The following is a 24,410-nucleotide window of genomic DNA, read 5'->3' on the forward strand; positions in this document are numbered from 1 at the left end:
GCCTTAAGGCTAGGCGATTTCTGCCTTTGCATTATTGGAAGTCCTGAGCAGCGATGGCAGAATCCTGGCTACCCTGCTTGGAGGGACCATGTGGAGAAAGGAGAAGCTGTGTGTCCCAGCTTCCCTGCCGAGCCCCGCCCCAGCCTGGCCACTGTTGAATACAGCCGCAGGAACACCACCGATACACTCATTGCAAGTGCGCCTAAACTAGAATTGTGAGCAAATGAAATGATTTCTGAGTTAAGCCCCTGAGTCTTGGGATGGCTTATACACAGTAACATAAATGAAGCACTAACTTTTCCTAAATCCCACACAGCTCCTAGTTAAGGTTTCTAAAGGGAATTTTCTCACAATCCCATTTGCCACACCATCTTCTGCTCTAAGTTCTTAACCAGTCCGTGTTGTCATGTACAATTAGATGGGTTGTGCACCGTACCAGGGGACCCCGTCAAGGGAGCCAGTGAGGACTGCTTGCCTGGCCTAGAGAGGGCAGTCTTTCGAAATCACGTGACGATGCCTCTGACAAAATATTCAGTTGAATCAAACCCAAAGTTGTTGACCTGGCCTCCAAGCTCCCTTTAACTGCCTGATGCCACCTTCAGTCCCCGCTCCGACTTTCTCCAACCCAGTCTTTCATTAGTCGCTTGTGGTCTTAGCCCAGCCTAGCCCCTCTACCCCCCACTCTCAGACACTCCCATTCTGCCTTCCATCAGTAGCAGTTCCCAAACTGGGGACGTGCCCTCCAGGGGAGGACACAAGTGCGGCCACCAACCGTCCGTGTCCTCAGGCACCAGGATGCTTTCAGTCTTGTAAACCTCAGAGAGGAGCTGATGTTTCTTTACAGGCACACTTTTTAAGGACTTCCAAGCATGTTAAGGTAAGAAGGGACTGCAAAGCCATCTGCTGTTGTTCTGTTGCTGTCTCCAAACATGGAGAGCCAAGCCCAAGGGCACAGGAGCGGCTCTGCCCCCCCGGGAGGGCTGTGCTCCTTGTACAGAAGTCCTGAGACACAGGGCTCTGCGTCTGAGTCAGAGAAGCCGGTCTCCTGGGGAAATTCTTCTCCTCACAATTCACAGCACAACTACAAAGCGGAATGTTCCAGTAGGCTGTGCAAATGGACCAGCGTGACACGGGATACACGTTGTCAAACTTTGTAATCTTACACTCCATTAAATATTCAGCACAGATGATTCGATCTCTTCCTTTTCTCAGCTTCTCCCTTCTTCCCCTGCATCCCCTCCCGCATCGTACCTCCTCTCCACGTTAGTTGACTTCTGAGAAGTGCTCACTCAGAGTTGCTTTCCTGTCAGGGATACGGCCAAGGAGATTTCTAGACATGGGGCAAGCGTACAGATTGTTTTCTTTGACTCCAGATTCTTTATAGAAAGCGCAGTTGCAGCCTGGCGGGGCTGAAGGAGCAACTACTTTGAGATGCACGTCCCACTGGGAACATCCCCGGTTATACCTCACCAAGAGTCAAGGAACCCACCGTGGGGGAGGGAAGGGATTAGATGCTCACCGGACTTTGTGCTGGAAGGGGATGGAATGCCCTCTCAGCAGGTGGGCTGCTCAGGACAACTAGCCTCTCGGGGAAGCTCAGCTTTATTCAGGACAGCAGCCTAAACTAGTGATTTCTAAGCTCATCGTCCTTAAGGCTGGGCCACCTGAGCCTTTGATCTCTACAAATACTGAAGGATGAGAGACCTGGATGAAAAACATTTGCCTGACACAATAGTTTGGCAACTGTACGCTGCAGCTGTAAATTAGAAGTGATAGTAATATTTTCATATTATAAAAGTAATAACTGCTACTTTTGCTTGAGCAAATATGACCTGTTAAGTGCTCCTCTGTATTACCTCATTTAATCATGATAACAACTCCATGAAATAGGTAATGTCTACTTGTGAAGATGAGAACACTGAAGCTCAGAGCTTAAGTAACTTCCCCAAGCTGGCGGATCTGAGACTCAAACCCCATCTGAGCGAGGCCCACACTCACATTCTTTCCTGACCCCCTGCCCTGCACACCAGGCGGTGAGCATCACCACGGCTCCAGCAGCACAGATGAGGCTCCCCTGGGAGCAGACAGAAGCTCGATCACACTCCTCCACGCTTCCTGCCCACAGCTACAGAGCACATCTTCTGGACTGCTCTGCCCTGTCCTGGGATTCTGCCCTTTGGCTTTGGGAAATTCTGGAATAAAGCAAGGTTTGTTACAAGGAGTCACCTTATGCCGAGTCTCTGGGGTCCTGGTCAAGCCTCCAGGCTCTTGCTAGCTCCACAGAGAGCAGGTTTGGTCTCCAAGAGCAGTGGGCTGTTTCCCAGTCCACAGTGGGGCTGGTATGGAGGGGCTGGGCTGGGGGCAAGGACGCAGGCCCTTCCCCCTTCCCCACCTAGTTGCTTGCCCAGTGTTCTCCACGATGCAAGGGAAGAGTCAAGCCCGCGGTGCCTAATTTGGGATTTGATGGGCAATCGTAGTGTCCTCGAAACACACTTTATAATACCACGTGGTGATTTCCCACCCATTCCTTCTAGTGGGGCCATGAGAAAATCTAATATGGTATAAAAGCAGTTGCCACTTGGGATGAATTTTCTTGAGCAGAGATGACAAATGCTTTTGCAGGGAGAGTATTCCCTCCCCTCGACCCCCTCAGTGGGAGCTCCAGCGAGAGGGTGGCTTCAGGGGCTGGTCTGGGACAGGAGGTGGGAGAGTCAGCTGGCTGGGTCGTGGCTGCTGCTTCCACCCTGCCCCTTATTATTCATGAAGTGCTCAGCAAATGATGTTGCTAGAATTTTCTCTCAATTTTCCTCCTAAGTCTGGCCCTTAGGAAGAATCCAGCTGGAAGGTAGGGGTAGAGAAGAGGAGAATACCCATGAAGATAGAAGCTAGGTTCTTGTGACACTCTGGATATGATAGAGATTAGACTTCATTTTTAATCTATTTAAACGTTTTCTCAATCTATGTGGAATAAGTATCATCATAAGCCCACTGGCACAAGCTACCGAGAAAGGTTGTGTGGTCACAGACCCTGGATTTCTCAGAGAAGAAATTCTATCAGCTCTTGTCCATCCTGGGTTCTTGGATATTATGTTTGTGTGAAGCCAGAGAAATGGGATGGATAGAGAACCCCCCCTCCCCCCGCAGGAGACCTCGGAGCGCATGACTTTACAGCCCCTGGCAGCAAGGGGCAGTGGGACCAGAATACCGGGCTTGAAGCTGCAGCGCTGGGTCTGAGGATGCCTTTCTCACTCGCCTGATTAGACCCTAGCTGAGCCTCCTAACCTCTCCAGGCTCCCCTTCTCACTTGCGAATCGAGGAGCAATAATGATGGTGATGGAAATGATGCTTCTCTTTCAAGGAAGCCACAAGGGTTCAATAAATTAACATCTGTGGAGCGGCTTCATCAGCCCTAGAGCGCTCTGCAGATGTAAAGCATAAATGGGTCTACATATGCGGGACCATCTTACCACTGTGCCTGGGAGAATGTCACCTGCAGAGGATGCACTCAAGAAGAATACATTTATAATGTCCTTTTAAGTTACATTTTAAAAGGCATGGTTATTTTTCTAGAGCAGGATATAAACACTAAAAAAAATCTATTTTTGTATCGCAGATCTCTTTGAACATCTGATAAAACCATGAACACGGGCTTCCCTGGTGGCGCAGTGGTTGAGAGTCTGCCTGCCGATGCAGGGGACGCAGGTTCGTGCCCCGGTCCGGGGAGATCCCACATGCCACGGAGCGGCTGGGCCCGTGAGCCATGGCCGCTGAGCCTGCGCGTCCGGAGCCTGTGCTCCGCAACGGGAGAGGCCACAACAGTGAGAGGCCCGCATAACGCAAAAAAAAAAAAACAAACAAACAAACAAACAAACAAAAAAAACCATGAACACTTTCTTCCTCAAAAAAAAAACAAAACCCCAGCAAACATAAACCATTCCAATACACACATCCCATAACATTTTATTACGATTTCTGCGGGCTCACAGTTTCCTCTGACACTCATCTCAGCTTAAGAAAACGCCTGTGCTGGAGATTTTCAGGCTTCAGCTCTCTGAAATTTGGGAGAGAAACAGACTGTGTAGAAAAATGAATGCAGCAATGATGTGTAGCATTTGCCTGGGAAGAATTCTAGAGGGAAGGTCCCTGAGATTCTAACGTACTCAGACGAGGCTCTTGAAAACTTAGTTCGTGTCTGATTGTAGAGAGTCTATTTAAATGAAAATGTGCTCAAGCTAAAGAATGGGATTTGCCCCATATATGTGGCCACCTTCAGCTCACTGAGGCTTTTGTGCGGAAAGTTGTGGTCGGATACCTGAAGCCTCTGGTCCCCACAATGAGCTGCTATCTGGTAACGGCGGCGAGGTCTCGTTACTGAGGGCCGAGGCGCCTTCAGGACGCTCAGATGCTGCTCTGAGCTCACTTTATCGGGGATCTGAGAGCCTCCTGCCAAAGGCCCTGGCTGTGTCCATCCGGGTCCATCTCCAGGGACTGGATTTTACCTCAAGCAACACGCTGTCTTCGGTTTAGTGCTGCCTTTGAAAAGCAGGATTTCATTTTGGAGACAGGGAATCAGGACCAGGGCCAGATCAGCCGAGGTGGAAACGTAAAAATCCACACCACGGTCAAGTCAAATCGAGGGAGACCACATCCAGAAATGAAAAAGGAAAAAGAGAGAAAATAGCTCAGCAGGAAACGCAATGTCACGTGTTCTGCATCCAGCTGGGGCCTTCGATGGAAGAGCGTGGAAGGTATGCGCACCAAATGGTGCGTAAAGCCAGCCAGGGAGCTTGCTTTTAAGCTCACAGCGCGCTCCCTCGCGTCCTCAGGTGGTTTATGGCATTTTGGTTATTGGATGTAAGGTCCTCCCGATGAGAGATGCCCGGGTCGCCCGCCTGATCAAGCCCACACTCGCTGGGATTCCAAGAATCAGAGGCCTCCGGGAAGACAGATGGCAGGAGGCCTGCACGTTGGCTCTTGGGCCCCCAGCTAGATCAAGTGGCGCTGCGCAGGCAGCTGGAAGGCACCCACAGAGAGAAATCGAGCACCATGCTCAGAAAGCTCCACTCCATCTTTCACTCCGGCCCGCAGAGGAAGGCGGAGGTGGCGGAGAGTCCTTACTACGACTGCGCCAGCCCCGCGGTGAGGCTGATCCGCAGCAGCTCCATGTACGTGGTCGGGGACCACGGGGAGAAGTTCAGCGAGTCCTTAAAGAAATACAAAAGCGCCAGCAGTATGGACACCAGCCTGTACTACCTGCAGCAGGAGGGGGACCGGGCGTGGATGTACTCGCGCACCCAGGACTGCCTTCAGTACTTACAGGAGCTGCTGGCATTGCGCAAAAAGTACCTGAGCAGCCTCAGTGACCTGAAGCCCAGCCGCGCCCCGGTCGTCTCCTCCACCTCCTCGAAATCCTCCAGGGGAGGAAAGAAGTCCGCCTCCAAAGCAATAAAGGTAAGTGCCGCCGCCGAGAAGTACAGTTGACGCGAGCGCTTTTCCGAGAGCCCCTGACGCGGGTTGCAGCCCTGGATCATACACGCGCAGCTTAATTCATCTGCGCCTTCTGGCTGGCAGCTCCGTCCACCTCAGACACTCTCCATTGCCATCTCGCCAGCCTGGGAAGGATGGCTGGTCCCATGCTGAGTGTTCACGCGGAGACCACGGGAAGGAGCAGCTTCCGACATCCACATAGCAGCCTGTGGGGAGGACTCGGGCTTGGTGTCAGACAGACGGTTTGCAGGGCACATCTGTCACTTCCTGCCCACTTCCCGGGTGAGAGAATGCTTGTATGACATTTGAGTGACAGCACATGACTTCCCAACAAGTTTTCGTTATTTTTATTATTACAGTCACATCTAAAAATCCCAGTGAAAAGTGAACATTTGGAGGATTTGCTCTGTCTGTTCCGTGAGCCCGAGTATAAGGGGACTCGGGCACAGCCTCAGAGAGAGTCTGTGAGACGAAGGAGATTGAATGACAACTTTGCTGGGCACTGGAGGCTTCCAGCCCAGGCAGACCAAGCAGGAAATGAGTGAAAGAAAGAACTTGCCTTTATCCCATACTTGTTACAGTGTTTGTACACATTACCTTTTCTTGAGATAATTCCAATAATGAAAAATGCCAGAAGGGAAGGGGGGAGAAAGTCCCTCTGTATCGCAGAAGACCAAGCTGAGGCTCTTCTGATTTTGCTAAGATCCCCAACTCACTGTTACTTATTCCTTTGTTTCCTCAATTAAAAAAAAAAATGAAGTTTGAAGCTATTTTGAAATTGCCAGCAATTGTTCTCCTGATGGCTGGGCTCCAAGGTGTTCAGAGCAGGCCTGTGTGGCCCAGCAATGCCCCGCCCCCAGTGTCCTGCACGCCTGCAAGTCCCATTTACACTGAGTGACCTACTGGCCTGTTATCAGATCTCTAGGGCTTGGCCTCACCCAACTGGTTTCAACTGTCTGCATTTTATCCCAGGCGGGAGCAGTTTAAATAACCATTTGAACTCCAGAAGTAGGGCAGGGTTGGGGCCCATACAAAGTGTCTTACTCTTAGGTTCCAGTACTGTCCCTGTGGCCAACCAGCTGTGGATTTGTGGGCCAGCCCCCCCGCTTTGGGGCCACCTCCGATGACAGAGGGGGTTGCCGTGATTTCTGGACCTCCAGCTTGAGCATCCTGGGGTTCTTAGTTCTGGTTAGATTCCCACCAGGCACTACATTTTCCTGCAGAATGGAGTCCTTTCTTGGTAGAACCTAGCACTCTTCCTCCCAGCTCCATTCCTAGTTCAGCATCTGAAGACGGAGGGAGGCGTTAGAGGTAGAACACCAGTCCTGGCCCTGTAGGGATGGCTGTGAAGAGGCCCCAGGCATGATGCAGTGTAGGGATTTCCTCAGGAGATGTCTCTTACCATGGTGTAACCAGGAGAGAGGTTTTATGTTTGTTTGCTCTTATTTGAAGTATAGTTGATTTACAATATTGTGTTTGTTTCAGGTATACACTATAGTGATTCGGTATTTTTGCAGATTATATCCCATTAGAGGTTATCACGAGATAATAGGTATAATTCCCTGTGCTACACAGTAAATCCTTGGTGCTTATCCATTTTGTGTCTAGTAGTCTGTCCCTCCCCTCCTCCCTCTCCCCTTTGGTAACCATAAATTTGTTTTCTGTATCTGTGAGTATGTTTCTGTTTAGCATATACATTCATTTGTATTATTTTTTAGATTCCACATATAAGTGACAGCATATAGTATTTGTCTTTCTTTGTCTGATTTATTTCACTAAGTGTGGTATTCTCTAGGAGAAAAGGGACCCCTCCTGCACCACTGGTAGGAATGTAAGTTGGTGCATCCACTGTGGAAAACAGTATGGAGGTTCCTAAAAAAACTAAAAATAGAACTACCATATGATCCAACAAGCCGACTCCTGGGCATATATCTGAAAAACCCGAAAACACTAATTTGAAAAGATACACGCGCACCATTGTTCATAGCAGCATTATTTACAATAGCCAAGACATGGAAGCAACCTAAGTGTCCGTCAACAGATGAGTGGATAAAGAAGATGTGAGATATATATATATATAATGGAATATTACTCAGCCATAAAAAAGAATGAAATACTGCCATTTGCAACAATGTGGATGGACCTAGAAAATATTATGCTTAGTGAAATAAGTCAGGAAAGAGTTTTAAAATGGCTTTGGAGTTAGTCAGATCAAGGCCTGAATTTTAGGTCTGTATTTAGCAGCTGTGTGCCTTTGTCAGGTTAAGTTTCTCTCTCTGGGCCTCTATTTCTGGAGCATACAAACGGAAATAAGAATATACCTTGTGAGGAGGAAGCAAGATCTGGCCTGTGACAGGACCTGGCACATACTAGGGAGTCCAGTGTTCACTGCTCTGAAATGTATGGTGCAGGAGGTGTATAGGAGCCTGGAGACAAGCTGCTCTCCTTCCCTATTGCTCCCAAAGAAAGAGCTGTCTGCTGGGCATGCCTGAGAAATGGTGGGTGCGGTCTCCGTGGCTAGCAAGGTGGCCTTCCTGGCTCTCTGCGCATGGCAGGGGCAGGGGATCCGGAAAGGCCCTTCCTTCAGGAATGTCATCACCTTCCTGCATTGGTAGAAAATACTTGCTGATGTTCAGATTTAGGGCAAACTCTGTTCTTTTCCCTTGACCCCCTGTTATGTGCTGAATCTTGTCTCCCCCAAATCCTATATTTAAGTCCTAACACTCAGTACTCAGAAAGTGACTTTATTTGTTTTTTTAAAGTTGCAGCGAGCGGGGGCTACTCTTCGTTGCGGTGCGCGAGCTTCTCATTGTGGTGGTTTCTCTTGTTGTGGAGCACGGGCTCTAGGTGCGTGGGCTTCAGTAGTTGTGGCACACGGGCTCACTAGTTGTGGCTCACGGACTCTAGAGCACAGGATCAGTAGTTGTGGCACACGGGCTTGGTTGCTCTGTGGCATGTGGGATCTTCCCGGACCAGGGCTCCAACCTGTGTCCCTTGCATTGGCAGGTGGTTCCCAACCACTGCGCCACCAGGGAAGCCCTATATAAATTTCTTTTAAAGAAAAATGTGTAACGCTGGACACCTTTCAAATGGTTAAGTGCCAGACGATAATCAGAGTTCTTTACATCAGAGCTTTCTCTGAGCTTTTCCAAATGATCATTTATATAAACCCATAACAATTCATCCAAAAGTCTATTAAGCCCTAATTAATATATTTTTAGAACACTTTTTGAAAGTATATTAGTAGAACACTAGAAAATGAATTCCTTAAGAGGTCATGGAGGCTCTAAAAACACTTCATTTAGGAATCAGGAGAGTGTTTTTATAAAAGGTTTGACAATGATCTTTTATTTCTTAAAATATAATATCCTCTTTAAGTAAAATATTCATAAAAAATTTAAAATTTACCGTTTGAACCATTTTTTCAACGGTAATGTCAGTGTACAATTCACTGACATTAAGGACAGTGTTGTGTAGCCCACTACATCCATTCCCAGAACTTTTTCATCATCCTAGACAGAAAGCAGTGGCTCCCCATTTCCCCTTCTCCCAACTTCTGGAAACCTGTATTCTACTTTCTGTCTCTATGAATTTGCCTATTCTAGGAACCTCATATAATTGGAATCATACAGTGTCTGTCATACTGTGACTAGCTTCTTTCTCTTAGCATAATGTTTTCAAGGTTCATCCATGTTGTAGCCTGTGTCAGAACTTCCTTCCTTTTTACGGTCCATGAGCTTGGGTTTTGATGGGACATGAGGAGGAAAAGCTTGAGATTATGCTCTGACTTTGCCCGGAGTGCTCATCAGCATTTGGGGTCCTCACTGAGGATAGCTCCCCATGGTTTTAAAGCCAGATGAACAGGTAAACAGGCAGCATCCCTCTGTGAGAACTGGGCCACCTGAGTGGACCTGGGTGGACCACAGTGTCTGTGCTGCCAGAGAGGCAGTTTTGGGTTGGCTGCAGTGCCCCAAGGAACTCTCCCCAGAAGATTTGGGCTGACATTTTCCAAAGCCAGGGTTCCTGGTCACCCACCACAGCCAGAAGAAATTTCATTAATTCACCTGTGAATCATATAGTTCTGAGCAGCTTCGATCCCCGATATGTCTGCCTGGATGAACCAGCTGCAAAATGCACACCCCTCCCAGCACCAACCCCCCTCCCACCCTGCTCCAACTAAAGAAATTCACCTGCTACAAGAATGATTTAAACAGAACCAGTGGAATTACGGAGAATGCCTGCCAAAAGTGATTGATTTTTGTTTCAAGTCGTTTTGTTCTGATAATAGTTAACTTTCAGAATCAATTTTCTATCATTGGCCATTCAATCCTGGTTCATGAAATAAGACCAAGTCAACAGCAAATAGATTTTTTTTCTCCTCTGTGGTAGAAAGATCTGAAACCAATTCATCTAAAAACATTCCAAACCATCCATATATAAATTGCATATGCAATGGGAAGAAGGTTCTGAGTCTGTTCCGTACCACTGGGATTTATTTTTCAGATCTGTTGGGGGGGACTCTCTGCAAACACAGTGATATTAAAGTGCAGGTTTCCTGTGAGCATCAGTTACTGGAGGTCTCTATCACTTGGCCTGTATCTGGTTGGCAGAGTTGAAGGGCAGTGAACATTCAATATGAGCTGCAAAGACTACTCTATTATGCCTGGCAGCGCTCTCCAGAAGATGGCAGACAGTAAAATAATCATTGATAACAGAGCATCCAATTCCTGCAGCCCCTCTCAGTCAGACCACACGACAGGTAATTATATTCCCCAATCTACCTCCCAGACATGTGCCATTTGCTCAGCCTAGAAACAGTACAGTACTTCGGCTTCCGTTTTTCCTCTCTACCACATCCCGCCCACCTGGCTAACTTCTTGTCTTTTAAGAGAGCAGAGAAAGCACTGCCCCAGGAAGCCATTTCTCATGTCCACAGTCTAATGCAGTGAATGTTCCCCCCTCTCTGGGTCTGACCCTTATCTCAGCACTTAGCACCCAGCACCCAGCAGTCAGCACACAGCACCGTAATTGTCTGTTCATTTGCTGTGTCTGCTACTGGCCGTGGGCTCATTGAGTGGGGCCACCATGTCTTATTTCTCTTTTTATCTCCAACCTCTAGTGCAGCTCCAGGCATATAGTAGATGCTCAATAAACTAATAACCCGAGAAGCTCCAACTGTAATTTAAGAATGGAACTTTACAAAAGCTGATGGAAGACCTGGAAAAGTAATAGGTCTGTGGTTTTCAGTGAGTGGAAAATTATCTTGTTTTTTATGGAGTAGAATATAGTTTGGGGATATTCATATGGAATGATCCTAATAATTAAAACATCCCACATGTAATGGATCAGAGCTTACCATCAAAAAGACACTCTTTTAGGTAAACATTTGTTTCCGATTATTAAGTTATATTTGCTCATTAAATGAAATTTATAAAACACAGAAAAGTGTAAGGAAGAAAATAAAAATGATCTAGAATCCTATCTCCTATCATCCAGAAACAATCACTATAAAATATTTAAGTATATTTTCTTTCAATCATTTATTTCTTGTATAGTTGCAGATATGTATATTAGGGCTGCCAGGTAAAATAAAGGATGCCTATTTAAATTTGGATTTCAGATAAACGATGGATTTTTGTAGTATAATTATGTCCATATAATATTTGGTATCTATTTATACTAAAAATTTATTCACTGTTTATATAAAACTGAAAGTTAACTGCCATTCTATATTTTTATTTGCTAAATGTGGCAACCCTAAAGTGTGTATACGTATACATTTACTAAATTTGGCTCATACCATATGCTTTTTTATAATTTATATTGTGGGTTCTTTTCTGTCTCATTAACTAGTTTTTGAAAACTGAAAGTATTAATGGCAAAAAATTTAACAACTCACATTCTTTAAACAATTGTTAAACATTATAAATAAATTCATCTTACTCTGTCTATAAGGCATTTTTTAGCAGTGATTCCTAAAAGTGTGATTAGTGGGCCAAAGGTGAAAGGCCATTCATTTTTAAAGATTCTTCTACATATTGTTTTCCAGAAATATTTTATAGTTTACACTTTTATCAACAGTGAGTTAGAAAGCCCTTCTTATTGCATTTTATCAGCACCAAGTAGTGTCATTAATTTTTAAAGTTTACTGATAATAATAGATTAACTGCATTGTTTTATGTACTTTTTTTTGGATTATTGCTTAAGCAAAGAATGACCCTTTTATTTTATCAAACCAATGCGTACTTCTTGTTTAATGGATTGCCCATTCATGTCTTTATACATTTTTTGGCTCTACTAAATATTTTTATTTATCTGGACTCATATTAAGGATGTGAGTACATTGTCTGCCACATGTCTTAAAAATATTTTCTCAAAGTTATGTATCTTTTAATTTTACTTAAGAGTACAATTTTATCATTACAAATACTATTGATTTTTATGTAGTCAAATATGTCGATTGTTGTCTTTGATACTTCTTTGCTTCGTGCTTAGAAAGTCCTTCTATGGCTCAAGGTCAGTTTCATATTTGCCATTTTTCTCCTTTTTTTATAGTTCCATTTAAAAAAAACCCAACCCTCTCATCTATTCAGCAATTTATTTTTACATGTAGTGGGATGTGAGAATCCAACTTGAAATTTTCCCAAATAGCAAAGTTTCAACACCATTTATGGACAAATCCACCCCTTCTCTCGTTGGATCGTGATGTTTCACGTATCGGGCGTGAAGATTTTTATACTATGTTTCAAGCATATTAATTCAGTTCTGTTAGTTAGGCTTCGAACAGTTTGATAAGTGTGAGCAAAAAACCTTCACTTAGTGTTGAACTAAAGTGAAATGGTCATTTAGGTGATATTTAAGGGGAGGAGTTACCAGGTCCCAGCAAAGGAAACAATGGCCTTCAGATTATAAAGCGGGAGAAAAAAGACTAAGCCTCAGACTGTGAGTCTGAAACCTCTAATACCAAAGACAAAAGACGCGCAGCTACGATTCCAAAATGATTGTAATGTTTAGCTATGAGAGGTAATTCCCAAGTTTAGTTATACTACAGCGTGTGACAAACCTCGTCCTTTCTTTTTATCTCTTTGGGCTGATTTTCTCAGCTCTGTTGTCTATATCACTATTTTTTTCCTTCAGCTCTGACAAGTCTACCATTAGCATATCTATTGAAAATCTGGATGTGGGTATGTGTACATATGTATTTAAATTTCAGCGAGTATACCTTTTCCCAAGTTATTTGCATCTCAGATTTACAGTTCTCATTTCTTAAGCTCCTATTCTTTTATCACAAACCCCTATTCAGTGATGGGTACACATTTCCTTAGGTGAGGTAACATAAAAGGGATAAGATGGGACTTACCTGGTGGTCCAGCGGCTAAGACTCTGCACTCCCAATGCAGGGGGCCCAGGTTCAATCCCTGATCAGGGAACTAGATCCCGCATGCATGCCGCAACTAAGAAGTCCACATGCCACAAAGAAGATCCCACGTGCCGCAACTAAGACCTGGCACAGCCAAAAAAAAAGGATAAGATAAGTATTGCTTTGGACTTGATCTTGAATAGCCATTTCAAGGATGGCAGAAGGAAAGAGGATGTATTAGAGCTTTTAAGGTTTATCCTGAAAAGCTTCTTTTGAGGACATTAAATTGCTTGTGGATAATTTGAGCTGTTTTGCATTTCATTTCACCCAGCTGAATGATCCAAGGGAAAATGATCTCTCCAATCCAGACCAGTCCCACATTTGATCCTGGAAATTTCATCACAATGAACTGACATTTTGATTTCCAGGTACGATTAGCTCAAAACAGTATTATAAGACTCCATAAAAATAAGGAGTACAGAGTTCTCAAAATTTGCTAAGTTAAATCCAAAAGTATACATTAGCAACATGCAAACTGGTTGGAGAATATAAACATATGATAATGGCATGCATATGGCATACATTCATTCATTCAACAAATCACTCCATGTCAGGCATTGAAATAGGTGTTCCACATTCATAGATGGAAAGACAGTCCGCCTGCCCTGATGCAGCCCATAATCTGAAGCTGCAACTCTCAGCATCACTGCCTGAACCACACTGGTGTGTTGGAAGAGAAACAGGTAGAATTACAACAAGAATGTTGGAAGTTGGGTATATCCGACAACTTGTCTCATGTAGGTAGTGGCTGCAAGTGAGCGTCTATCCAAAGACAGTCTTATCTGTGAGTGCTATTTGCCAAAGCTATTTCATGGACGAGGTTAAGGATCACGGGTCTAGTGTGGGGCTCTGAGGGTATAGTACAACGTTGCTGTCCACACAAGGCAGAATATGAGCCTAGAAAAGATGTGTGTGGGTCTGTCTGCTGCAATGAGTGAAAGCTTCGGAAAGGAGGTACCATGTGAGTTGGCCCTCCGAAGAGGTGGCGGGGAGTGAGGCCAGGAGGAGGAGGGAAGGAGGCTAGATGGTCCTCTTGACGTTGGCTGGGTTTAGAATGTCCCCCTACCCTAAGCTCTGACAAAATACTTCTGTTTACAACTGGAAGTTCATTTTGTAGCATCCAGATCTCTTGCACAAATACTGACAGATCCCAGAAGAAAGTAAACAGATTGGAGAAGCCCAAGTACCCCAAGGGCAGGTGAAACCAGGCAGGATGGGAGGTGATACGAAAGGCAGAAAAATAAACTGCCTTGGGGGACTCAAAAATTAAAATGAGAAATACGGTGGAGTTTGGTTTGGAAAGATGCAAGTGTTCTATCCGGGGAAAGTAATCCAAGACCCAGGCCTGTTGTGAGGGGGTGGGACGGGGAGGCTTGGAAAATGATAACCTTAAGGCCACTGAAGGTTAAAGGGGAGTCGGCAATGCAGTACAGATGGCTTTCAGAGAAAGCGCCTTCCCCTGGGGCCGCGGAAGGGCTGCTGGCGAAGGAACATGAGCCCTGCGAAACCCAGGTCTGAGCAGGTGCCACAGGAAGCCAGCCTTTCCAAAGTAGTTCAGTTCTGGGCTAGGAAAAAGTCAAGATCGGGGTGGGGGGGGCGGTGGCGGGGCGGGGGGCGGGCGGTGGCAGGGCGAGGCAGTCCACTTTTATTTAGAGTTCTGAGTTCAGAGAGGGAGAACTATTTGGGTCTCACCCAGGGGTGTTGATGACTGACGTCCCACTTTGTGCAACCCCTGCTTTGTAAAGTAGATTTTCTGTGACGTTAGCCTGAGCCCGGAACCCTGAGCCTCAGTCGTGCAGCTCTTGTGCTAGTTGTCTTGGCTGGAGACCAAGAGAAGGTCGTAGTAGAGGCCAGAAAGGCCCATGGAAGCTGCGGGAAAGGCAGGAAAAGCCGGAATCAGCCTGAGTTTAAACTAGGACTTGAAAAGGCCCAGGGAGCCTGGACTTGTAGATTAGCCTTGGTGGCACCAAACCAGGCTTGTTTGCCTGATTCACAGCAAGCCCGAACGCCGAGATGCCGAGATTTGCAGCAAAGAGAGGGTTTATTCACAAGGCAGCCAAACGAGGAGGCAGGAGAACAAATTCAAATCCACCTCCTGGAAGGCAAGGGGCTAAAGAAGCCGGGCGGTCTGGGGTGTGGGGAACTAAGGAAAAGTTGGGGTAATTGTTGTTCTGTGCAGGTGTAACTAGCCTACAGGCCTCTGCACGTCCAAAAACGGAGGCACCTAGCACACTCTGAGGGTGGAGTTCTCAGCCCTCTGATGTCAAAATGTCACCGAGCAGACTCGCGCATGCCCGGTTGGAGGGTTGGTAGTCCTTTCCAGCCTTAACTGGCTCAGCTCCAACTAGACACAGGTGATGCCAAGTTTCTGGAAAACAACTCAGGCAAACACCTTGTTGAGGCTCCATGCTTCTTGGAGGACAGGCAAGTCTTGTAGCAACAATTAAAACAACCTTGATGCGGGAAGACAGGTTACAGGTGAAATGGATTTAACTGATGATTACCCACAGTTTCATTGGTACTCAGATAAATCATCACAAAATTCGTTTGGAGACATTTAAAAGTATACTTTAGGGCTTCCCTGGTGGCGGAGTGGTTGAGAGTCCGCCTGCCGATGCAGGGGACAGGGGTTCGTGCTCCGGTCGAGGAAGATCCCACATGCCGCGGAGCGGCTGGGCCCGTGAGCCATGGCCGCTGAGCCTGCGCGTCCGGAGCCTGTGCTCCGCAATGGAAGAGGCCACAACAGTGAGAGGCCCGCGTACCGCAAAAAAAAAAAAAAAAAAAAAAAAAAAAAAAAAGTATACTTTATAAAGTACAATAAATTTGTTAACCAAATCTTACTTAACTGACCTGCCAGATCACTTGATGATTACCGTTCCGTCTGTAAAACGAGCTGAATATTTACAGTTAGAAGCCTATACTAGGGTATTATTGGCAAAGTGCAAAATGATGTATGTGTAAGCACTAATTGTAACAGCAAAAGATTTCAAACAACCCGAAGCTCTAACAATAGGGGACCGTAGTTCATTCCTACAGTGTGTCTGTGTAGTGGAGAACTGCAGCTATTCAAAGGGAAGAGGAGAATCTCTACTGCTGTGAAGTTATTCTTAGCATACACCAAGTGAAGAAAGCAATTCACAGGGGGATATTGTACGCTACCTTTTGTTTTTTTAAAGAGTGGGTTAATACACATTTGCTTGTGTTTTCAAAAAGAAATGATGGAGAGAGAAACAAACAACTTGATGTCCAGTCAAAATGAAGACTAGCAGAGATGAATACCAAACATTACACTCAGATTGCAAACAAAACTGCATGAATACAAGCAGAGGAAACTGCCCTCCCCCCCAAGCCAGGAGGTGATTTAGGTCACGTTTGGGGACTGGGTGGGAAAGGTAGGTGCATGCCTAAGAGTGGGATGCCCTCATACCTGTAGCTAGTAAGGGGATGGGGCAGGGAGGGTGGGGTCCCTTTACCTGGTCTCTATGTGCTGAGCAATGGGAAAAACACAGGGACATAAGGGTCCGGGCCCTGTAATCCAGGCGCTTTGTCCTCTTTCTTCATTGAGCTGTGTCCTATCCCCTTGGGTCCTGTCCCTTGTGTCCTTGTCTTCATGGAGACACTCCTGTCTGCTCTTGCAAATTCAGGGCATGAGACTGGTATTTAAGGTTTTCATTGTAAACCAGACCCCGAGGCGGGAGCACGGCCCCTCTTGCTGCCTTCCCTGTGCCTGGATCCTCAGAGAGCAGAGGGTCTCAATTGCTCTGTACTGGAATCACCTGGTTATCTAAATTAATTGATGTGGGAAAGGGCCAGTGTAGAGATTCTTTAAGAGCATCCACTGAGGGTCCAACCTCCAGCTGGGATTGGGCTCCACTGTGAGAACTGCCCGGACAGAGATGAGGGGGGAGTCATAACCATTCATAACCATCATCGCCCCCAACTGGGTCCTCAGACTCCTTCAAGGGGTGGTGCTTTCATTTGCAGGGAAGGAAGGCAGAGCTAAGGAAGGAAGGAAAGCAATTGTTTATTCATTTTCATTTATTTATGTTCCTCCCTCATTCCATGAAGGGCTTGGGCGAAACTGATGATGGTAATTGAGGCAAGTTGGGGAGAGCTCTCTTTGGGGATGAGACTTGGTCACACAGGTACATAGGGGTCAGCCACAAATAACGTCACCAATGTCTCACTCTCCAGCCACACCAGGATCCAAAAGCTCTTTTAACAGAAACAAGCTTTATAACGGTGATAATGTACTGAATGGTCCAGCAGAGCCCCGGATGTGAGGCCCCAAAGAGCAGACGCTTAAGTGCTGGCCAAGGAGCTTATCTGTCAGTGTCTGGCTGTGCTCAGGAAAGGCAATCACTGCTAAGCACAGCAGAGAGGGTGAGCTGTGTGGGAGTGTTGAGTCCCCAAGCTTGAAATTTTACAAACAAGAAACATGTTTGAATATTTGGAATAACCAATGAAATGTGCAGCTGAAAGGGTCTTTGTCCGTTAGTTTTTTTTAAAAAATCACTTTTATTTATTTATTTATCTATTTATGGCTGTGTTGGGTCTTCGTTTCTGTGCGAGGGCTTTCTCTAGTTGTGGCAAGTGGGGGCCACTCTTCATCACAGTCTGCGGGCCTCTCACTATTGTGGCCTCTCTTGCTGTGGAGCACAGGCTCCGGACGCGCAGGCTCAGTAGTTGTGGCTCACGGGCCTAGTTGCTCCACGGCATGTGGGATCTTCCCAGACCAGGGCTCGAACCCATGTCCCCTGCATTGGCAGGCAGACTCCCAACCACTACGCCACCAGGGAAGCCCCTGTGCATTAGTGTTGATGGACAGAGAGTACAGTGGCTGAGGTGGTGATGTATATGCTGGTAATTTATTTTTTTATTTTGTAAATATTATCCTCGGAGGATAATTCTTGAGGAGATTGGAGATATTCACAAGAGGCCACAGTCAAGGGCTTGTGTTAACCTAACTACTGGCAGTGTGCTCATTGCTGTTTTCTTAGCCTTTAATAGTTAAGACACCAAAGTTGACTCTCTTTTAAGCCTTTTAATAAATGAAAGCAATTGATCCAGGCTGCTCTGAGCTTCTGACCAACGTCTACTTCCTGGGGACACTGAGGAATGAACAGCTTAGAGGACATTGTAGGGTGACCCAGATGGAAAAGAATATGGTGCCCCTGAGCAAGGTGGAGACTCTTACGTCCAGATGGAAAAGAATATGGTGCCCCTGAGCAAGGCGGAGACTCTTGCGTTCAGCCAGACACTGATGGCAGTTGCTACTAGGGACGTAGTGATGTCCCTTCCATGTGGAGATGGATTTTGAGATGGGAAAACCTACAGACCTTGCATTTCTATTCAACAATATTCAACCTTCCTTTGGGGTTCAGTCCAGATCATGTGGTTTTCTCGATTCTTTGTTTCTCTCTCTGCCACCTCACAAAAAATTCTCTAAAATAATATGTGTTATCGTAGAATTAGATTAGGTACTGAGGACCTTGGAGCCTGGAGGAGGAAAACAGCCCAGGAGAGGGTGGTCTTCCTGGAGAAAGAGCTGTCTCAGCCACATCTTGATGGTTGGATAGGACTTGGCCAGATAAGGCATTCAAGGCAGAGGGACAGCAAGAGAAAACACAGGAAGGATAAAAGTGTATGGACCTGACTCCAGATATGAGTCTTCCTGTTATCTGCCTGCAGGAAGGATGCTGGTGGCCCAGCCTTCTGTGCTCATACAGACTTTCAACCAGCCCCTCAGTTTTTCATTCCAACCCTTGGTGTGCCTGGTGTTGCCAAGTCTGGAGCATTTCTGGTTCCAAGGGTCAAACTGTCTCCCTTCTGAGCTGCTTCATCCACCCATAGTTCTCTGGGAGGGCGGTCCCTCTGCTCTGTTACATCAATTCCCCTGCTTCAACTGCTTTCCATTTGGCAGGAGCTCTTGGAAATCTCTCTCTCACTGATGACCTCTCTCTTGTTCTCTTTGACACCGGGTTTCAACGTTCCCCCCACCCACTTTCATTTTAATGGGCTCTTTGAAGGGGGTGAGATAACTACATGTGAATAGTTTTCCACTTTTAACAGAAAAGGTTCAGTGTATGTTGTGGTTCTCCAAATTTTTTCTCCAAGAATGCTCCTTACAAATATAAAAGGAAAAAATCCTCTATTTAAAAATGTTTCCTGGGGCTTCCCTGGTGGCGCAGTGGTTGAGAGTCCGCCTGCCGATGCAGGGGACATGGGTTCGTGCCCCGGTCCGGGAAGATCCCACATGCCGCGGAGCGGCTGGGCCCGTGAGCCATGGCCGCTGAGCCTGCGCATCCGGAGCCTGTGCTCCGCAACGGGAGAGGCCACAACAGTGAGAGGCCCACGTACCGCAAAAAAAAAAAAAAAAAAAAAAAAGTTTCTTGGGAATTCCCTGGTGGTCCAGTGGTTAGGACTCTGTGCTTCCACTGCTGGGGGCACGGGTTTGCTCCCTGGTCCGGGGAACTGAGATCCTGCAAGCCGCATGGCTTCCTAGTGGTACAAATGTTTCCTAGTGGTACAAAATGCATACATTTTACCAAAATCTTATGCATATATAAAGATGTCATCCTTTAGTTTCCTAACATGCAAATCTGTAATTAAATCACTTTCATTTTTAATACCATCCCACTTTCAAAGTGCATACAAAAAATAAAGGAACTCTACATTTGGTCCAAATAGCCCAGGTTAACACATATTGTCTTTCCTTTTTCTCCCTGAGTTCTCTTATGTCCTAAATTCTTCAGGGAGCTTTTTTTAGTTCACATGGTGATTCTGTGCCTACATCATGAGTTCTCCATTGAAGTCCACCATGGTGCTTGAACTTCCGTGATGCCGGTCGCTGGTGACTGACTGTGGGCTGTTGTGAAGAGAATGATGATGATGATGGTGATGATGGTGGTGGTGACGCTAACATCATGAAGAATGAGTCAGGACAGAACCTGGAACCTAGTTAGGCTTTCTGTAGATTTTTTTTAAAACTACTTTAAAGATGTTACGGAAAAACCTGAACAAACTTTTTGGCCAACCCAATATTATTCCTTACACTGTTCAAACAATCACACCAATTTGTCTTCAACTTATTCCATGATTGAATCGAAATTTGGCCACTTTAGGGACTGAAAACTCTTCTGGAGTATTTTATTTTCAACATATCTCGTCCCCTCCTTCCTGCTGTGAGCATCTCATCGTCTACCTAAGGAACTGTACAATCTCCTAATTGGGTTTATCAGCAGGCAACAGGCCGAAGAAAGACAAATTATTTTGCCTAATGGTCAATAACAGTCCCTGACCAAGATAGAGGCAGATCTACCCACCCTTTCACTCCCCCTCCTGGAGATAATCCGAAATCCATTGACCTACAGCAAGTGTGGATCTGGAGTATCTTCCTTCCTTTCAAGGGCACGTATTCAAATTTACCTGCAAATTCGTAACTTCACGTTGGTTTAGTTTCAGTAACATGTGGTCCTTTTCCATGTCACTTGTGTGTGGGCGCCCCAAGGCTGGCTCAGGCAGCTCTGCTTTCTCCTCTCTGCCCTTCGTCTCTAGCAGAAAGCCACGCCCAAGAAGCACTCGCAGTTCAGCGCGGATGTGGCGGAGGCCATCGCCTTCTTTGACTCCATCATGGCAGAGCTGGATACGGAGAAGCGGCCGCGGGCTGCTGAGTTTGACCCGCAGAACGAAGACGTGGACTTCGATGGTGAGTGCCATCCCGGTGGCAGGAGGTGGGTGGAGTGGGGTCTCTGGAGTGGACTTTCTTTGATTAAATGGAAACTCACATCTGCAAGCCAAAGCCTGGCCCTGAGCCTGCTCTACTGCTTGGGGCCCTGGCTTTCGTCGTCGCTGCTGCCGCTGCTGCCACTCCAGGCTACCCCTTAAATCCTCAGGCTGTATTTGGACAAAAACTCCTTCCCTGTGGTCCATTTTCCACAGCAGAGATGGGGTGGAATTTTGTAAGGCTCCAGGAGGGAAAGCAATAGGGCAACAATTATAGAAAGGGATGAGTTGGAGGGTTGTTAAATGGGTATAGAGTTACAATTGTTTTTTTTTTAAACAGCTGTTGTGATTTTAAAATTTAATGTAATTTAACTAATTTAATTTTTTACTGAAATATAGTTGATTTACAATGTTGTATTAATTTCTGCTGTACATCAAAGTGATTCAGTTATACATATGTATACATTCTTTTTATATTCTTTTCTATTTGTTTTATCTCACGTTATTGAATATAGTTCCGTGTGCTATACAGTAGGACCTTGTTTGTCCATTCTATATGTAGTAGTTTTCATCTGCTAACCCCAAACTCCTAATCCATCCCTCCCCCACTCCATCCCGCTTGGCAACCACAAGTCTGTTTAGAGTTTCAGTTCTGCAAGATGAAAAAGTTCTGGAGATCTGTCACGTAATGATGTGAATATACTCCACACTACTGAACTGTACACTACAAGATGGCAACATGGTAAATTCTATGCTATGTGTCTTTTACCAGAATTGAGAAAAGAAGAAGAAAAGGGAATAGACAAATTATATTTAAAAATTGGGCTTGTGACCCTACCTGAGCTAACTTGGCTCTGGGCAGCCCTGTCTGCTGGACCCGACTCTGACCCTTCACCTACTTGGTCACCGCTCTCCACCCCTCCCCCCAGCACTCCCCCTGTGGCCCTCATGGGCCACCACTACGAGGATGTGTAGACAGGAGAGGGCCGGGGTGCTTGCTCAAGCCCAGTCTGGATTGTTGGAGAGGGAGTGAGGTGAAGGCCGAGGTGGTGCTTTTCTCCTTGCCAAGGTGTATCACTGGCTGTCTCCTGATGGAGAGCAAACAACAACCACGTTCATGAGTTGAGCCCACTTTTAAATTCCATTACTCAGCTGTCAGTTTCTTTCATCGTCGACTTGCCCCTCATGGTGTATTAATGATGATTTAATTTAGCGGTTACTGGCCCCTGGTTATTAAGGCAACAGCTTCTGGTACCAATACTAAATAATTTTTAATACTAAATATTAAATATTTTATTTAATGCTCAAAGATTACATTCTTGTGGTGTGTTTGTTGTTTTTCTAGCCCTGATGGACATGTACCTGTGAGATTTCGGTTCTCACTGGGTTCTGTGGAGTTTCACGGAAGGGGATTCCCACTCCCCAAGCTCACTGTACCCTGCAGGGTAACTGGTCTGCCCCCCTCTCCCACGGCAACGCCTGACAAGGAACAGCCCTCTCTTTCAGAGTCGGGCCTGGGAAATCTAGACATTGCTGGAAGGACAATGAAATCTACCGAGGACGCAAGTGTCATCTTCACAGTTATAATTTTTTAATGGAAATGACTTCATGTTTTCTCTCTGATAGCCACAGTAACGTATGTTCACTGTAAATCAAATGAATCAAACAATACACCAAAGTATAAAGAAGAAAGTAAAGAATTTGACCTGTAATTCTACCACCTAGAGTTAATAATCACTGTGAACAGTTTGGTGTACGTCCTTTCAAAAAGGCTTTAAACAGACTCACTTTATTACTCTTTTTAAACAAAGACAAGATCTCTGTGCTATTTTTCATCCACTCTTTTCACTTAACAATTTACAAGACATCCTGGGCATCTTTCCAAGTCAGTAAACGTAGGTCTATGTGCTTGTCTTTAATGGACGCATGCTAGTGCATTGTCTCCCCAAACGATAACTGCAGAGTTGAATCATCCCCTTTGCTTGGCTCTCCGGGCCTTCCTAAGAATTTCGTTTTACGTATGTATGTATTGTGGGTTCTTAGCTGGATTTGTCCTCTCCGTGGCCTTCTGCTCCCCTCCGCATGGTGAGTCCTCCTTTCCCAGGGGCCCTGCTTCTCTCTTCCAGTGGCCACCAGCTCCAGGGAGCACAGCCTGCACTCCAACTGGATCCTGCGGGTGCCCCGCCGGTGCTCCGAGGACATCGCTGGGCACACGACAGCCGGCCAGTTCCGGAGGAGCACGGAGCGCAGGACCTTCGGCACTCAGAGGAGACTCGAGAGGCACCCCATTTATTTGCCCAAGGCTGTGGAAGGGGCCTTCAGCACGTTGAAATTTAAGCCCAAAGCCTGCAAAAAAGAGTGAGTGCTCAGATCACGTAGCATAACCAAGATGCTCTCATGTGCACCAGACTCTTGGCTTGCTTCTCAGGTGCCCTGAACCCCCATCTTACATGGAAAAATCATTCTTTTGTGTATGGGGGGAGGGAGGTCTTAGTTTAAAACATTTTTTGATAGTCTTGTATTCACATTCTAGCTTGGTTCACCACTGTCCCCACCCCTAACTGTACCTTGAGCTCTGGACCTGCCTCTCCCTTTCCGGCCCACTTAGCCCTCATGCTCTGTCCATCCTCTTTCACTCTTTCCCCCAAGTGCCACTGACACACTGTGTGCTGCAGATTTTTAATGAGACTTTGGGGTTGAGGAGGGCATAGCACCATGAGGGAAGCAACACTGAACCAATTAGATGGCCCTGCTGTAGAAGGGCATTGCCAGGCTCGGATGGAGAACATCTCGCTGACTGGGCCCCACCTGGCCCTCCTGCCACCATCTCTTGGCCTCTCTCCCAAGACGAGTTGCCACCTCTAACCCCCAAATCCCCATGACTTACTCCTTCAGAGAAGTATGTGTGCTCCTGATCCGGCCACCCTAGGCCATGCTGCAGGGACTTCACCTCTCACAACAGAAGGGCCTGTCTTGGCTTGTCAACCTGTCTTCCTCTGTTTCTACAAGAGCCATCCAACTCTGATGGGTTCAGGGCTTTTCTAAATGGCATCTTCCTCCCATAAGAATGGACTATGTACTGGACATATTAAAACCAGGACTCAATCCTCATCACCCATCCTCCCCCTCCAAGGCCACATTACGGTCCAGCTGAGGTCCACCCACAGCCCCCATGATGATACTGCTTTGTCCTCCACGAGGCCCAGAACTAGGGGAGCATCTGATGGGCTCCGTCAGGATGGCAAATCAGAGCGTCCCTTCTCCATGTGGCCAGCCAAGCCAGACTTAAACCCTTTACCTCATTCCTCCCTTCCAGCCTGGTGAGCTCCAGACAGATCGTCTTCAACTTCTCGGGGGATGACACAGACTGGGACGCAGAGCTCTTTGCACTGGAGCCCCTGGCATCCCCGGGGGAGGACCGCTATGAGACAGAGAACCCCAGAGGGCAGTGGCTGCTTCGGGAGAGACTCTGGGAACGAACAGTGCCCTGACTGCCTCAGCCCTGCAGCCTGGCTCAGGCTGGGTTCCCCCGAAGGCGTCTGCTTTCACTGCAGAAGGAGGTGTCTGGTAGAGTTAAAACTGGAAATTGTCACAAAGTCAGGCCCAGGAGCACACTGCCTGCCGGTGCCCATCCAGTGCCAAACATACCCGTGGCCTCCTGGAGGGCCCGCCTTAGGGGCCTTCTGGAGCCTGGCTTTCCCAGCACGGGCGGGTCGGCTGGTCACTACAGCCCTGCTGGTCTTCAAGAGCAGAAGGAATGGAAGGTCCAGGCTCACTC

General features: G+C 46.6%; 1 protein-coding gene across 1 annotated transcript; it reads left to right on the forward strand.

The window, feature by feature from the left end:
* Positions 1-5,046: 5,046 nt before the first annotated feature.
* On the forward strand, positions 5,047-24,123 carry C18H13orf42 (chromosome 18 C13orf42 homolog). Its single transcript, XM_033843685.1, has 4 exons — positions 5,047-5,451; positions 20,468-20,615; positions 22,759-22,990; positions 23,949-24,123. The coding sequence occupies exons 1-4, from the start codon at positions 5,047-5,049 to the stop codon at positions 24,121-24,123; spliced, it is 960 nt and encodes a 319-aa protein (XP_033699576.1).
* Positions 24,124-24,410: the final 287 nt, after the last annotated feature.

Source organism: Tursiops truncatus, chromosome 18 (assembly GCF_011762595.2).
Source record: "Tursiops truncatus isolate mTurTru1 chromosome 18, mTurTru1.mat.Y, whole genome shotgun sequence".
In the NCBI taxonomy this organism is placed as follows: domain Eukaryota; kingdom Metazoa; phylum Chordata; class Mammalia; order Artiodactyla; family Delphinidae; genus Tursiops; species Tursiops truncatus.

Coding starts and splice junctions, on each gene's coding strand:
- C18H13orf42 (XM_033843685.1), top strand. CDS start 5,047: ATGCTCAGAAAGCTCCACTCCATCTTTCACTCCGGCCCGCAGAGGAAG. Junction 20,616..22,758: donor CGAAGACGTGGACTTCGATG/GTGAGTGCCATC, acceptor TCTCTCTTCCAG/TGGCCACCAGCTCCAGGGAG. Junction 22,991..23,948: donor CCCAAAGCCTGCAAAAAAGA/GTGAGTGCTCAG, acceptor CCTCCCTTCCAG/CCTGGTGAGCTCCAGACAGA.